Here is a 14,954-nt window from a genome sequence, read left to right as displayed (position 1 = left end):
CGCCACACTTTTGGAAAGCAAGCGATTGCAAAACGTTTGGTATGTTTTCCAAATGCTTGGAAATTCAAAAAAAAAAATTCATGTTTTTTGCACATGCATGTACTGCACATTTTCATTGAAGATGCTTAAACAAGACAGACTTCTCACTCATGTTGACTTGCATATAGAGGTCTAGCTACTTCCTAAGTTCTTCAATTCACAAAGCCATAGATATTTGATTAGATCACCCTGAAGCCACCACCTTTTTGCAGTTTTATAATGACTTTATTAGCCTTATACAATGGTGTTTTTTTCAAGAAGATTACTTCATTAAGTATGAAAGAAAAACGTGAGAGCAAGCTCAAATGCGGGAGTACATCATGCAATGCATGAGGAAAAAACTCAGCTCAAAATGAGCTAATAAAGATCCAAGGCGGAGGCTGAAAAGGCCATCTCAACCTTGAAGGAGACTCATAGAAGAAGGGAGATCCTCTTTAAACTCTGAAAAAAGTAACTCTCTTGGCTGTGGCTGCTCTGGAGGATCCATGCATGCTCGCCCAAATGGCCATTAGAGTGTGTACTGTGTCGGTCCAAATATTGGCCATAGTCTGGGAAGGGTGAACCTGGATACTCTCCATCGCCTCTGTACATCTGGCTCTCCAAATATGCCAAGCTGCAATGCTAGCCAAAATCTCCCAAGACGGGTCTATTGAGGCATGAGCAGCTCTGAAAGGAGTGAAGGGAACATCCTGGAGGGAACACGACTCCACTGAGTGTCGCCGTACAATCAAAGATGGATCTGTATCATGTCCCTCGAAGAACATCTGTGGGCCAGTAAGAGATAACCAAGCCATTGAACCCCAGGTCATATAGAAAGGTGCGGTATGAAATAATGCAATGGTGCTTTGACAAGAGAGTTCAATGCTTTCATAAGGATACTTTTCCAATTGCGTTTTCTCATCCATTTAATTTTTGATTCCAACAACTATAGAGTGTTCCTCATCAATGAAACATGGCAATATACATTTTACTGTGCTTTTATTTGCAAATATGCTAATGATGCTTCTAGTGACACCTAGTTGTCCATTGAAACCCATTTATCTGATCTGTGCGAATGCCAGTCTGGGAGCAACCAATCATTCCTCAATTTCATTTAGTAAATTTACAAGAGGTAGCAATTGCCATTCCCCAAATTACATTTTGTCCTCTTTTGATGGGACCTGCAAAAAAAGTGTGGTGTGTGGAAACATCCAAATGTTTGAACGTGTTTGGTATTTTACCAAACACGTTTGATTGCAACAGTGGTGTGGTTATGTATGTGTGAGAGCCTATGCTTATAGTATGGTCTAACTCCAACTTCCAGACTGGTGCTCAGTCTGGCTTTTTATCCCAGTTGTGCAGCCTCACGGGGGGTCTTTGAACTCCCTATTCTTTGGTGTCAAAGGGCTATTCTTCTGGTAACCAGTCTTCTCCAGCTCAATTTCTTGACAGGAATGGGGGGTGCACATGTTCTGCAGCAAGAACCAGTGGTGGTGGCCAGGAGCAGGAAGGGAGACGATACATACTGCAGCAGATGGGCAGCATGGGTCATCAGATGAGCTTTTTGGAGGGAGGCAGCAGGTGGTAGACTCTGGGCGGATGGAAGATATCAGTGGCAGGCAGGAAGGAGAGAGCAAACAACTTGGGAAAAGGGGAAGGGTCGAACAGAGAGGAGAAAAAAAGAGATCAAGTTGGTTACACCTTAGTATCAAAGTTTAGTGGAGGTTCATGAAAGTTTTATTTTTACGATCCCTGTCGACCATTCTCCCTTGGTCTCTCCTCTGTCCTGTTGTCATTGTTTTGTTGCATGATTTTACACTATGGATACAATTTTGTACTTTTTCAGTAAAGTGTGTAGCTTGACAAGCTCTTGTTCACAGTTTCTGGCTTTGAGAAATGTGGAAGGGATCAGTAGTGAAACTATGGCTTTGCTTTGGAGCATGAGAGAGCGGCATAATGCACAATCAAAGTTTGCAACATACTTTGCATCCTTGCCAGAATTTTTCAATACTGGTATGTGTTGTATGCCAAAGCGCTGTCTTGTTTGTACGTGACTGGAAAGAACTTGACTCAATGCAAGGCAAGGGTTGATCCTTGATGACGAAAAAGCTTGTATAAGGCTTGTCTAACTTAATTAGTTTTGCAGGCTTGAGCTTTGGGCCTGCTGGCCTCAAAGCCCTTGATGGTACCATGGTCCTCGAGGAGATACTACAGGCGAGGCAGGTGTATCTTGTTCAACTTCACATCAAAGCTCTGTTATGTCAGCTTGAAGCTCCTAGAAAATATGCTTTTGTGTATTGCTCCAATTGACTGTGGCTTTATTCTGCAATGGTTCATGCAGCATCTGCAGTTGCAGTACAATACTCTTTTTCCAGCCTTGACTGCACTTTATCCCCTTTTGTTTCCTGAAAAGACTTACACATGGGAGCTATTTCTTTGGGCCTGTGAATTGTGGTACTCCAATGGACTAAAGATTGCCTTTCCAGATGGTACCATTAAAACTTGCCTAGTACCTGTGGCAGGACTTTTGAATCATGGGGTATGCCACTATCTATGTAAAATTCAGTTGCGAGATCATCTGAGCTGTTTAATTGTATTTGGATTTTTCTCATGTTATCGATATTTTACTCATTCGTGATAGGGATATCTATTTTGTTCTGCAGCTGTATCCTCACATCACTCATTTTAGCAAGGTCGACTCCACAAGCAAAAAATTGACTTTGCGCGCAGCTAGACCTTGCAAAACTGGGCAGCAGTGTTTTTTAAGTTATGGAGCATTTTCAAATTCACATCTGTTGACATTCTATGGCTTCCTGCTTGGCAGTGACAATCCATTTGACAATGTCCCAATTGGTAGGAGTCAATTTATTTTGGCTTTAAGCTACAACATTATTTAAACCCTGTTCATTTCTTTTTTGTCTCTTCAATTTCAACTGTTTGATTTATACTTATTTGAATCGAAAGAAGAAAATTTAGGCAAGAATGTCGTTCAATTCCACAGCTTTGCATAATCATTTTCATATATGTTGTACAAGAGGACATTTAATCAAAGCATAAATGTTATATTTGGAAGAAGGAATAAAAACAAATCTTTTTATCCAATGTGCCACTTCATGGGACGATGGAGAACTACAGAGACTTTTATACAAGTAATAAGTTCAAATAGCATGCATGTTTAGAATGCATATTGAAAAGTGTTCTTTCATTTTTTGGCCAGCATTTTAAGGTTTGGGTTTAGTAAAGACCTCTTTATTAGGATGTTTGATGTTAGGAAGTTTTTGTTCATGTGAAGTTTTTGTGCGTTCTCATACAAATCAACTCCCAAAAGTTAGCTTTCATCATCACCTTGTGGAAATGGACAGACAAGTCTTTTGAGAAGCTAAGCTATAATATATCTATACAGTCTGCAAAAGTGGTGCAATGGTTTTTGGCCAAAGTTTAATGTTTTATACACTTTATACTTAGCTTAATAGTCTGCTTGTGTCATTTATCACGGGCCTAGATGCCTGTGTGCTGATCCTCTGCACTCTCCATCTATGGGATGTACCTTTTCAGTATCTGTTTTGTAGTTTCCTTTCATTACATATTATAGAGATCTGACAAACACACACTTTGCCTTTTTATAGAATGCATTAAGAGGAAAATAACATTCATAGCTGTCCCTACTACCCAAAACTAAAAACAGTAATAAAAAACTTACAATTGTGCGTGAGGAAGATTTAAAACGTTGCCCTATCAGCTAGATTTAGATGCTTGTTTGGGAGAGACTAAAATGGAATTGTTTAGACTTCACAAGTAGTTGTAGCTTGAATGAAGAGATTTGGACTACTTTTTGATTAGCCTTCTCCTTTAGTGCTAGCCTTTCTCATGGCTGAGTTTGCCCTTCACCTCCGGAGTGCCGACAGAAACTCAGTACGAAGACTTTGTATAAATGGATGCTCAAGTATGTGTGGGTGTGCAGATTTGTATGTGTGAGAGCATATTTTTATACTATGGTCTACACCCACTGTTGGATGCTGATGAAATCAGTGGGGATGTCATAGTAGCTAGTCCCTGCTATGCATGATGGAGTTTATGGTTTTCAATCTTATGAGTGACTATCGTGAGATTGAAACTGCACTATGTTGTGTTTTTAGAGGATGAGTTTGGGAATGTTCCTGGATTCATCTAGACATGCAAATTTCACCTTGTGAAGTTTTCGTCCAAGTTGCGGCCTGCTGGTAATGCGATAATTCTTTCTATCTTAATTGGTGCGTTGCCCTATCAACTGGATTTAGATGCTCGTTTGGGAGAGACTAAAATGAAATTGTTTAGACTTCACAAGCAGTTGTGGCTTGACTAAAGAGATTTGGACTACTGTTTGATTACCCTTCTCCTTTAGTGCTAGCCTTCATCATGGCTGAGTTTTCCCTTCACCTCCGGAGTGCCGACAGAAACTCAGTACGAAGACTTTGTATAAATGGATGCTCAAGTATCTGTGGGTGTGTGGATTTGTATGTGTGAGAGCATATTTTTATGCTATTGTCTACACCCATTGTTCGGCGCTGATGATGTCAGTGGGGATGTCATAGTAGCTAGTCCCTGCTATGCGTGATGGAGTTTATGGTTTTCAATCTTATGAGTGACTATCGTGAGATTGAAACTGCACTATGTTGTGTTTTTAGAGAATTCGGGAATGTTCATGGATTCATCTACGTATGTACGTGAGGAAGGTCTCCAAGGGAATGAGCATCCTGTAGAGACCGAAGCAAAGGAGCTCAAAAGTAGGGCTCATACAGTCGAATGTTACGAGCATGATACAATGACACGGATGGGAGCATGTCTTCCAAACAACGAAAACTGCTTCCCAAAGGAAGTTGAGGGAAAACGAGCTCGAAGCCCTATCATCAATATGAAAAAGAAATCTCGGGCGAGAGGACAGGTCCAAAATAGACGTAAGACCATCTCTCGTGATAAGACCATCTCTCGTGAATGAGAACAAGTGGGCAAGCTGAAGAAGCGATGCGCCTAGCAAACAAGAAAAAATCCAAGTGGTAAAGTCCCAACCAAACAACTATTGGAATGGTCACCTCCCCATCTGTAAGCCCCCATATGAGGAGAGCATGGGGGGGGTGAACCTAAGCACAAAAGCATGGCACCCAGGTGCCAGTGAAGGGCCTGACAGAGGCAGCTCAAGGCGCCTTCATGGCGGGATGCAGTCACGTAATAGGCGACCCGGATGGCAAGGGTTGCAGGCAGGATCTCGACCTGCAGCAAGCCCTGGACGAGGCACAATGACATCAGCAGGAACAGCAGCGCTTTGGGGCCTGGAAAGTAACTTGGCAGGAGGCGATACATGCAGGGCTCATAGGCGCCTACTAGAAGCACATGGCGGGCCAGCACAGCAGGCTGGAACAGGCCTCACATGGAGGCAAACAGTGGCGCAGGGCCAGGTGGCAAGGCGGGGGAGCAGAGGCCAGCAAATGGGCTGGCAAACCCCCCGGCCTGGTCAGTAGGTTGACCCCAAGGGGGTCAGTTTTGGTGGGCCAGGGGCAGGGGGCTGAACCGACCAGCAGTCGGCTCTTTCTAGGGCTGCTGGGTTGGTTGTCTGGCCATGCTCTTGGGCCTATATAAGGAGGGTGCCCTCATAACTTATCACTTGCAGCAGCAGTTCAGGGACCAGAAGGAGCAGTAGAACAAGCACCTGTTGGCTTCTATCTAGGAGGATTCAAGTGGGCTGTAGAGCTGCAGACCTAGCTCAGAGTGCTGCCCACCTAGGCTGGTGCAAAGACAGCAAGGTGGAAGGGATGTGGACGGATAGTCTATAGAAGCTTGAGGTGGAGCACGTGGGCTCGAGTCTAGAGATAGCCAGCAGATAGGAGAAGGACCTTGTGGTAAGATCAGAGGACCACACCATTGGTGGGACCCTGGATCTATCTCTTTTGTATTGTGTCCATAGCTTTGGACGGAAATATATTATTTTTGGTGGTTTCTCTATCTGGCTGGTTCATTGTCTATTGATGAGTCTGCACATCTATTCTATGCACATTAAGTTAAGAAGTTTGTGATTCCACACCCCACACCACGAGCTCCTGGGCATTACTATCAATCTTCCGCTGTGCGTACCCTCTGTCGGGTCATTTCTAACATGGTATCAGAGCCCAAGTAGGAGGCTCACAGGTGTGGGAGCCTGAAGGCAGGGACCTTGCTGAAGGACGACCTTGATTCAGAAGCTCTTGGGAATCAACTTCCACGACTGGAGGATTGTGCCCTTGCGAGAAGGAGGGTGACTCCAGTCAGGTGCATTCAGAGTTCTGGTCTACTGAAATTGAGTTTGGTTGACTATTCTGTGTGGTATAAACAGCAGAGATGTCGACCTCTACAGCCTCTTCAGCCCCTGCTCTCCCTTCCTCCTCCCCCAATTTTCTCTCATTCGCTATCGCTAACTTTGGAGAGTTTGGGAAACTGGACGGGACCAACTACCCGATCTGGAAAGTGAAGATCCGGAGTCATTTTGTGGCTCGGAAGTTGTGGAAGCTGACCACAGGAGTGGAGGTGAAGCTGGAGGACATGGTGGATAGGCAAGGGGAGATAGTCATGGCAGTAGATACAAAGGAGCTCGAAGCTTGGGAAGACAGAGATGCCCATGCCCTAGCTTTAATCATAGGGACTACGGCGGATTCTATTCTTCCACATATCCAGATGGCCAAGACGTCAGTAGAGGCGTGGGCCACTCTAAAGGATCTGTAAGAGACGGACAACACCTCCCGGATTTTGCTTCTTCAGCATCAACTCTACAATCTTGATATGGAAGAAGGAGATACGGTACATAGCCACTTTACGAAGGTCAAGGTGGTGAGGGATCAGCTGGCAGCAGTTGGTCAGAAGACAGACTCATGCCATTTGGCCTTGATGGTACTGAGGAGACTACCTCGGAGTTTCAAGAGCTTTGTTACGACTGTGATAGCAGGACAGAGGACAAAACCTCTAACATTTAAGGAGTGGGGCCCATTACTGCTACAGGAGGAAGCTCGGGAGAAGCTCTACAACGAGGATAAAGATGACAAGGCGATGTTGGTGAAGGATTACGCTAGCAAAGGAAAGGGCAAGCCTAGCGGTGGCAAGTCCAAGAAAGACGACTCTGAAGACGAGGAGACTTCTAAGAGGAAGCAGAAGAAGACGTGCTTTTAGTGTGATATGCGAGGACATTTTGCAAAGGATTGCAAAAAGAAAAAGGCAGATCAAAAAAACAAAAAGGAGTCCGACTCAAATTCAGAGGGAGAGGCCAAAGCAAATGTGGTAATCAAAGAGTTGTTTCTGGTGACATCACCGAGTGTTACCGTGTTAGATATGTTGATCCAGAAATCACAGTGAGGATGTCTGACATAGAGATGTGGGTCGACAAGGAGTCCGATGCCTTTGTGAAGGTGAAGGACAGCATGGAGCACTTGGTACCTTCCAGGTTTGTCGCTATTGACACTAACATGAGTTTGGATTCCATGGAAGGCCCTGGGGTCTCATGGTCAGATGGATGGTGTACTTCAAAAGGGGACAGTACAGGATTACACAAGCTCTTGGTAGGTGCCTTGATGAGGTATAGGGTTTGCTTTCAAGGCAAATACACAGGCAGTACAACAGTCTGGTATGTGCTTGATATTTTGCATTTGAGCCTTTATAGCATGCTGTGGAGAGACTCTGCTCTTCATTTGTCTCAGGTGATACGAGATTGGAAGGAATTGGCCTTCTTCAAAGGAAGAAGGGGAAGTATTGGTGCTTCTTCAAATCTAGGATGCAGATTGCTAGAAGGTGATGGACAAAGAGTACTGAAGCCAGAAGAGTACCTACTTGAGAACTCAGCGAGAGTTCATGGTCCAGGTTATCTGGAAATATTCATTGGTTACAGACCTTGCCTAAAGGAAGGACGGGTTGAAATAGACCCTAAGGGCATGGTGCCTAGAAGACTCCAGGTTGTTCACTCATTATGAGGGGGACAACTGGAAGATTGTGACGGTTGGATTGCTCGAGTTCGAAGGCAGGAATGTGACGGAAGATGATGGTGCCAGGAGGTGCTACCAAAGATGGACCTGTGTACCAGGATGCTGTGCGGAAGTGGAACCAGACCTGGTGGAGCAGGAGCCACTGGATGAAAAGTTAGGAAAAGATTTCGACATCGAAAAGTTCTAGAGGACTACGACCAGGGAGTTACTGGAGCATCTTCATAGACGTGTTGACATTGGGCCTGGATGTGTCGGTGAGAGGGGGTGTTGGAATGGTCACCTCCCCATCTGTAAGCCCCCATATGAGGAGAGCATGGGGGGGGTGAACCTAAGCACAAAAGCATGGCACCTAGGTGCCAGTGAAGGGCCTGGCAGAGGCAGCTCAAGGCGCCTTCATGGCGGGATGCAGTCACGTAATAGACGACCCGGATGGCAAGGGTTGCAGTCAGGATCTCGACCTGCAGCAAGCCCTGGACGAGGCACAATGACATCAGCAGGAACAGGAGCACTTTGGGGCCTGGAAAGTAACGTGGCAGGAGGCGATACATGCCGGGCTCATAGGCGCCTACTAGAAGCACATGGCGGGCCAGCATAGCAGGCTGGAACAGGCCTCGCATGGAGGCAAACAGTGGCGCAGGGCCACGTGGCAAGGCGGGGGAGCAGAGGCCAGCAAATGGGCTGGCAAACCCCCCGGCCTGGTCAGTAGGTTGACCCCAAGGGGGTCGGTTTTGGTGGGCCAGGGGCAGGGGGCTGAACTGACCAGTAGTCAGCTCTTTCTAGGGCTGCTGGGTTGGTTGGCTGGCCAGGCTCTTGGGCCTATATAAGGAGGGCCTTTGTGCCCTCATAACTTACCACTTGCAGCAGCAGTTCAGGGAGCAGAAGGAGCTGCAGAATAGGCACCTGTGGGCTTCTATCCAGGAGGATTCAAGTGGGCTGTAGAGCTGCAGACCTAGCTCAGAGTGCTGCCCACCTAGGCTGGTGCAAAGACAGCAAGCGGGTGGAGCACGTGGGCTCGAGGTGGAGCACGCGGGCTCGAGTCTAGAGATAGCCAGCAGATAGGAGAAGGACCTTGTGGTAAGATAAGAGGACCACACCATTGGTGGGACTCTGGATCTCTCTCTTTTGTATTGTGTCCATAGCTTTGGACGGAAATATATTATTTTTTATCTGGCTGGTTTATTGTCTATTTATGAGTATGCACATCTATTCTATGCACATTAAGTTAAGAAGTTTGTGATTCCACACCCCACACCACACTGTGTGAGCTCCTGGGCATTACTATCAGTCTTCCGTTGTGCGTACCCTCTGTTGGGTCATTTCTAACAACAACGCCATAGGAAGACTCTTTGCTTGAGAGGTAGCGTATTGCTTCAGATGCGTCAAAGAGAAGTTCTCCACCAAGAAAGAGACTTATTCAAATGTCAAAAGTGATGCCGATGGTCCTGAATCTAAAGCCGTGGACTTCTTGGCAGAAAGATCCACAAATGAAAATGAAGAGTACCTTGGAGTCTCACAATCAAACTGCCAATCCACACACACACACACACACACACACACACACATAGAGGCTTTTAAATACCGAATGGTCTATGAAACTCAAAAAACCAAATACAATAAAGGCTAAGGGGAGGGGCAGTTAAAGTGTTCATGCACATCAAAAGGCTGATGTATTAGACTACAATATCAATAGAGAAATACACTACGCTATGGCTTCAGGAGAGTACATAGATGCAAAGGGAAGAAGGGAACATTCCCGTCGGTGGGCCGTCCTATTAGCTGACCATCTAATTTATGGAACCTATATATGTTGTCTATGGGACCAACTCCATCGGTCAACTAAGGATAGAAGAGATGATCTTGGATGACATTGGCTCTAGATCCGGTGAGGGCTGGTACCGTTGAGGAAAGAAATCAGTAGTAGAGCGTTATAGTTGCTCGGCCTGATTAGTTTATTTGGACCCCTTTCCTCCTTTGTAGCCTCTGGGAGTTAGCTTGTTCTTTGAGTCTTGACTAGTGCTACCATTACTCTAGTTGCTTGGTCTCCCCAAGTCAAATAGTAAAGAGGATATGCCTTCAGCCCTCATGCAAGGGTTGCGAGTCTATCGTGTTGTGTTCTTTGGGTCCCGGAGGTGTCCTATCCCTTGTTGCCTCTTAGTTGAGTGACCAGAGACTTGTGGACTCGGATGGTGGGGGCTCTTGGTCTCTCCTTTGCACTCGTAAGAGTCATCTTGGAGAAGACAACCTCCAGATATGTATATGATGAAACTATCTTAACAAGAGACCCATCAAACGTGAACTGCTCCTGGCACATGACGGCTCGAGATGTATTGAAGATAATAACCTTGGTTTTACCCAGGTTGACCTTCAAATCATGGGAGTCACGAAAATACTGAAGTGCGTCAAGGTGTCTCTAAAGTCCCTCTGCAGAGGAAGACAGAAGAGCCACATCGTCTGCATAAAGCAATATCCGGATCAATGTGCCAGCGAGGGAGCAACCAGCCCCCCCCTGTGCCTGCATCATTGTCTCGAGCTCATCTATGTAAAGGCCAAACGTAGTGGGTGATAATGGACACCCCTGTTTGACCCCAATAGTACTCGTGATCTCATCTGTCCACCCAGCCCCTGCCCGGGCTCTATCTGCAACTCGCTGGTAAAGTGCCATGACAGCCCAAATGATCTCTTGGTCATACTCCAAATCCTATAGGCGACATATGAGGTGGGTTCTCGGGACTGTGTCAAATGCCTTGCACAAAGCAACAATAGACCCTTTGTTTTCTTGCCCTCGCCTCTTCGATGACACCCGTGAGCATGAGAATATGATCCATAGTGCCATGATCACGTCAAACACTAGCCTGTCCTGCTGCTCTAAGTCCTCGACACTCCACAAATCGGCTAATCTCGGAATCAAGCATGGATGCATAGATCTTGGACATCACATGTCCAATCATCCTCATCCATGGAGATCCCTGACTGATCTCGTAGTACTGACCTGTGTCTTAAAATCGAAAGTCGGGCGTGAGCGTCATGGAACCATATGATCAAGGGCTGCTCTCGGTGGGGATCTCTCCCCACCCTCCACACCCTCTTGATCCTGTGCTCAGCTACACCCAAAGTAGTGGCCACGAAAGCCGTTGCATCTAACATCATTGGCGTAGCTTCAGTGCGTGGGATCCCACGGACTCTGATGTTGAGAGCCTTATTGACTCTCTGTTGTTGCTCCACGAGGGTAGCCAAAACAGTGGCCCTTGCGGGTTCCCGTTTGGCTACGTTGACCCATCTGGAAGTCTCCTCGATCACAAATTGCATGCTTGCAATCTGGGCCTCTACTACCGGTGTACTCCTTGTAACTGTACGAGTAGAGGAGAACTCCTTCCTGAGCTGAACTATGTCCTGCCTCAGCACCTAGATGATATTGGCCTGCTCTTGGATATGACGAGCCTGCTCTTGAACCACTTTAGCCAAGTCCTGAGTGAACCTGTCAACTCCACCTCCTGGCCCATATACTATGTACCTCCGTGAGTAAAGTCTCTCATTTGTCCGGTGGGTCGATGAGACCCTGTCCTAGCTGAAACTGAAAGGGCTGAGGTACAAAGGTAGGGGTGTGTGGCAAGATAGTGGGTGGTGGTCGTGCCATCAGAGCAAAGATGGCGGATACCTGAGGTATAGATACAGGGGTCTCAATGGTCCCAATCGGATAGGAGGTAGGGGGCTGAGTCAATGGCAAAGCAATCCGAGTGGTATGAGGGAGAGGTGGCTGGCTGAGCGGGAGAGGGGATGGGAAAGTCGAGAACAGTGGCCTTGCCTGCTTCACCTCTTGTGGGGGTGACATGGGTGGTGGAGCGGCTGGGGTCTCTAGAGCAGCGGGTGAGGAGGACCCCAAAAAAACGACGACTGTCATGGGAAGGGGTGTCGAAGGAGTGGATTTGATTGGGGTAGTCGAGGTCGAAGTTGACTTCAGTGGGAGGGTTGAAGCAGGCCCTCTAGGCGGAGGTGTAGATGTCGGTGGGACAACTCCTGTGGGAGCAGATATGGCTGTGGTGGCTGATGATGATGATGATGATGATGAAGACCCTTTATGGATCGCTCGGCTCCCCTCCAAGCCCCCTCCAAGCCCACTCCGGTTGAGGCGTCTGTTGACATCCTCAAGCTTCGCCTGCACCTGTTGAGGTTTGTCTTTTTCCTTCTCAGAATCTCTTCCTCTTCCCTCCTTTCCCATTGCATGCGGGAGTGGAGGAGATAGGCTAGGACAGACAGGAGTCGAGGAAATACCTCAACAAGAGGTATATTGCATTCACAACTTGTGCCAGTGACGGGCTGTCAGCTCAATGCAAGAATCCCCAAAATTGCATTGCCCCTTTCCTGGCTACTGTAGAAAGCACTCAAGATGCATATGTTTTCTCCTTTTTCTGTGCAAAGGCATGCATTCTTTCAACTCAGCATTTCTGTGATTTTTTCTGATTTTTCTGTTGTTTTCTGACAGGTACAGATTGTCTCTGACAGACAGAAAATGACAGGGGCAAAGGGGTGACAGAGGGGAGAATGAGTAGAATGGAGAAAACATGAAAGGTGATGAGAGGGAGGCATAGAGAAGGAAAAGAAGGGCAAATGGGAAAACAGAAAGGATAGAGGGGGGTGAATGGGAGCAGAAAGGGACCACAGAGGAGGGCCCCAGAAATAATTCAACAAAGCAGGGGTAATGGATGAAAATAGAGGCACATGCTGGAAAACCTCCCTGAAAAGAAGTGAAGAGATACAAGGGGTGTGATAAGGAAGACGGTGAGGGAGGTGAAGGCAAATTTCAAGCAGGTTGTAGTAGATCGATAGGAGAACAGCATCCACCAGGATTGGATCCTTTTGCCTAACAGCCTCTCTTATAGCACAGTATGATAAAAAACTTTAGAGGTTCCCTTAACGCTCAGAGTTTTGAAAGTTTGGAATATATTAGGAAGTATGACTGCTGAGAGGGCTGGCATGAGCAATCCTGGAACCTTTAGAAAAACAGAGTACATCAAAGCAGAGAATCATGCGACCAAGTCAAGGCGAAAATCAACATATGGGGTTCCTGATCCTATCCAAGACAGCCAAAAAGGTGCCACAATCCCACAGTCATCCCTCTTATCTTCTGGTGAACAATTAATAAAAAATCAAATGATTCTTCCTCTCACTACTTCAGAACTCCCAGAGCACTTTTTAGGAAACAAAGCAGTGAGCCAGAAACATAGGTTTCTTAACCCATGGTAAGACGAAATAAGAAAGCATCGAGTGGCCCTCTTCTCATTGCTGCAGAAAATCAGAGAACTTTTTCAGGGCACAAATGATTTTTTGGCATTAAGGCATGTACCAAAAAGCATATACATAGGTTTAGTTCATGCAGTACAGAGTTTCCAGTCCATGGAAAATGTAAGTCCCCCTTTTCAATTGCAAATCTGGTCCTCTCTGAATAGCCCACTGTCTACTTATTAGAAAAATTCTTGTGTACCTACTTGATCTAAGACTTTATTTTTTCCGGAATGTCCCATAAAATGCAAGTCAGAGTTCATTCGGATGTGTGATTTTACCTTACCAAAACTGTTTCAATAAGCCAATACTACAGTTCTTGACATTTTACCTCAAGGTTGAAGTTACAATGTGTATCTTTACTAATTTTGAAGTTTTGAACATGGAAAAGACGATGGTACTATATAATACTACCATTGTAAGCTGGCATGGCAACAACTGCAGATATTTATGATTCTTCATTCCATTTCTTTTTCCTTTTCTCTTTTCTCAATAGATATCGATCTATCGGATGCTCCACTGCGGTATGCACTGGTTGAGAAGTCAAATCTGGGGTTCTCGCACATGATACGAGGAAGCTGGTTCTCAATGACTCAGCTGAGCCCGTTTGGATTGCCAAGTCGTCTGTTAGCGACAATCCGGATTGCTCTTCTGGAGGACGATGAAGCTGAAGACTTGTGCTTTCTCCGAAGGCATGCTGTGGTGAGTCAAAAGATTAAATCAAAATTATCCAAATTGCGATCGTAAACTTATTTGCTACAATTTTGTGTTTCCTTAATTTGTGCAGGTAGGTGCTGAGAATGAGATCAAAGCACATGAAACCCTTTTATCAATCTTGACCCCTATGCTAGATTCTATTGAACAATCATCCAGGTAGAAATGGATCCTTGCGAATATTTGTTGTAAACTATGGTTCGGTAGGAAATCTGTGATCTTTTCAAGTTTTGCAATATAATATATTCTGCTTTATAAAGACTCATTTGCTTTGGTTTTTTTGCGAATCCAGTTTCTCTGAAGATGCAGATACATGTGCATGGGATGCGACTCTAGCAATGGCTTTCAAGGATGGCCAAAGGAAATTAATTCAGTCTGTATGTAGATCCTGTTCTATGTCATTGAAGGCCTTAACATTATAAAGTAGCTTAAAACACAAGCTAATGAATGCAATTTATTTCATTTTACATGTTTTCTATTTAGGCTGCCAAATTCACCTCATTTTGGTCTCCCCAAGAAATTGTAACAAGTTGAAAGACTAGCTGTAAGAAAATAGACTGTGTGTTGTGGGAAGCTTTCCCCAAGAGAGGTTTGCAGCTCACGGCCCTTGACCTGGCATAATACAAATCAATGGATCCTTAGAATGTTTTGCTAGCCCATGCGTCTTCCATATATAGTACAATGGGACCTATGAATGCTCCTCAATACGAGTGCTTGGTGAGAAGGCGAAGGCCTTTACCTGAAAGTGCAATCTCCAGTAGGATGATAATCTTAGTGTTCATTCATTCACATATTCTTGAACGCCTTGACGCCATTTGCACTGTATCCTATCCATACTTGAAACAGAATTTAGCTTTCTCTTTCCTCTTTTGCTATTTCCATATATTCTGGGGAGAGCCTCAATCACATTAATTTTCCATCAGTAAATAAATTGTTTTGTAATCAGTGCATAGGCCAGCTCTGCCCCTC

The 14,954-nt window shown here is 45.5% G+C and overlaps 1 protein-coding gene across 2 annotated transcripts in view; it reads left to right on the top strand.

Annotated features, from left to right (window-relative positions):
- The window catches only part of LOC147880053 (uncharacterized), an 85,422-nt gene extending 70,701 nt beyond the window's left edge, over positions 1-14,721 (top strand). For both annotated transcript variants that reach the window (XM_087372023.1, XM_087372022.1), the window contains 7 exons: positions 1,899-2,031; positions 2,165-2,241; positions 2,360-2,557; positions 2,682-2,871; positions 13,768-13,973; positions 14,059-14,144; positions 14,278-14,721. In XM_087372023.1, the coding sequence (XP_087228149.1) occupies positions 1,899-2,031; positions 2,165-2,241; positions 2,360-2,557; positions 2,682-2,871; positions 13,768-13,973; positions 14,059-14,144; positions 14,278-14,407 (1,020 nt within the window). In that variant the 3' untranslated portion in view covers positions 14,408-14,721. The remainder of the gene's footprint in view (positions 1-1,898; positions 2,032-2,164; positions 2,242-2,359; positions 2,558-2,681; positions 2,872-13,767; positions 13,974-14,058; positions 14,145-14,277) is intronic.
- The last annotated feature ends 233 nt before the right edge of the window (positions 14,722-14,954 follow it).

This window comes from Dipteris shenzhenensis, chromosome 33, assembly GCF_047967505.1.
Source record: "Dipteris shenzhenensis isolate YYH24624 ecotype China chromosome 33, Dip_SZ_1.0, whole genome shotgun sequence".
Lineage (NCBI taxonomy): Eukaryota > Viridiplantae > Streptophyta > Polypodiopsida > Gleicheniales > Dipteridaceae > Dipteris > Dipteris shenzhenensis.
This window is presented reverse-complemented; position numbering and strand designations above follow the sequence as displayed.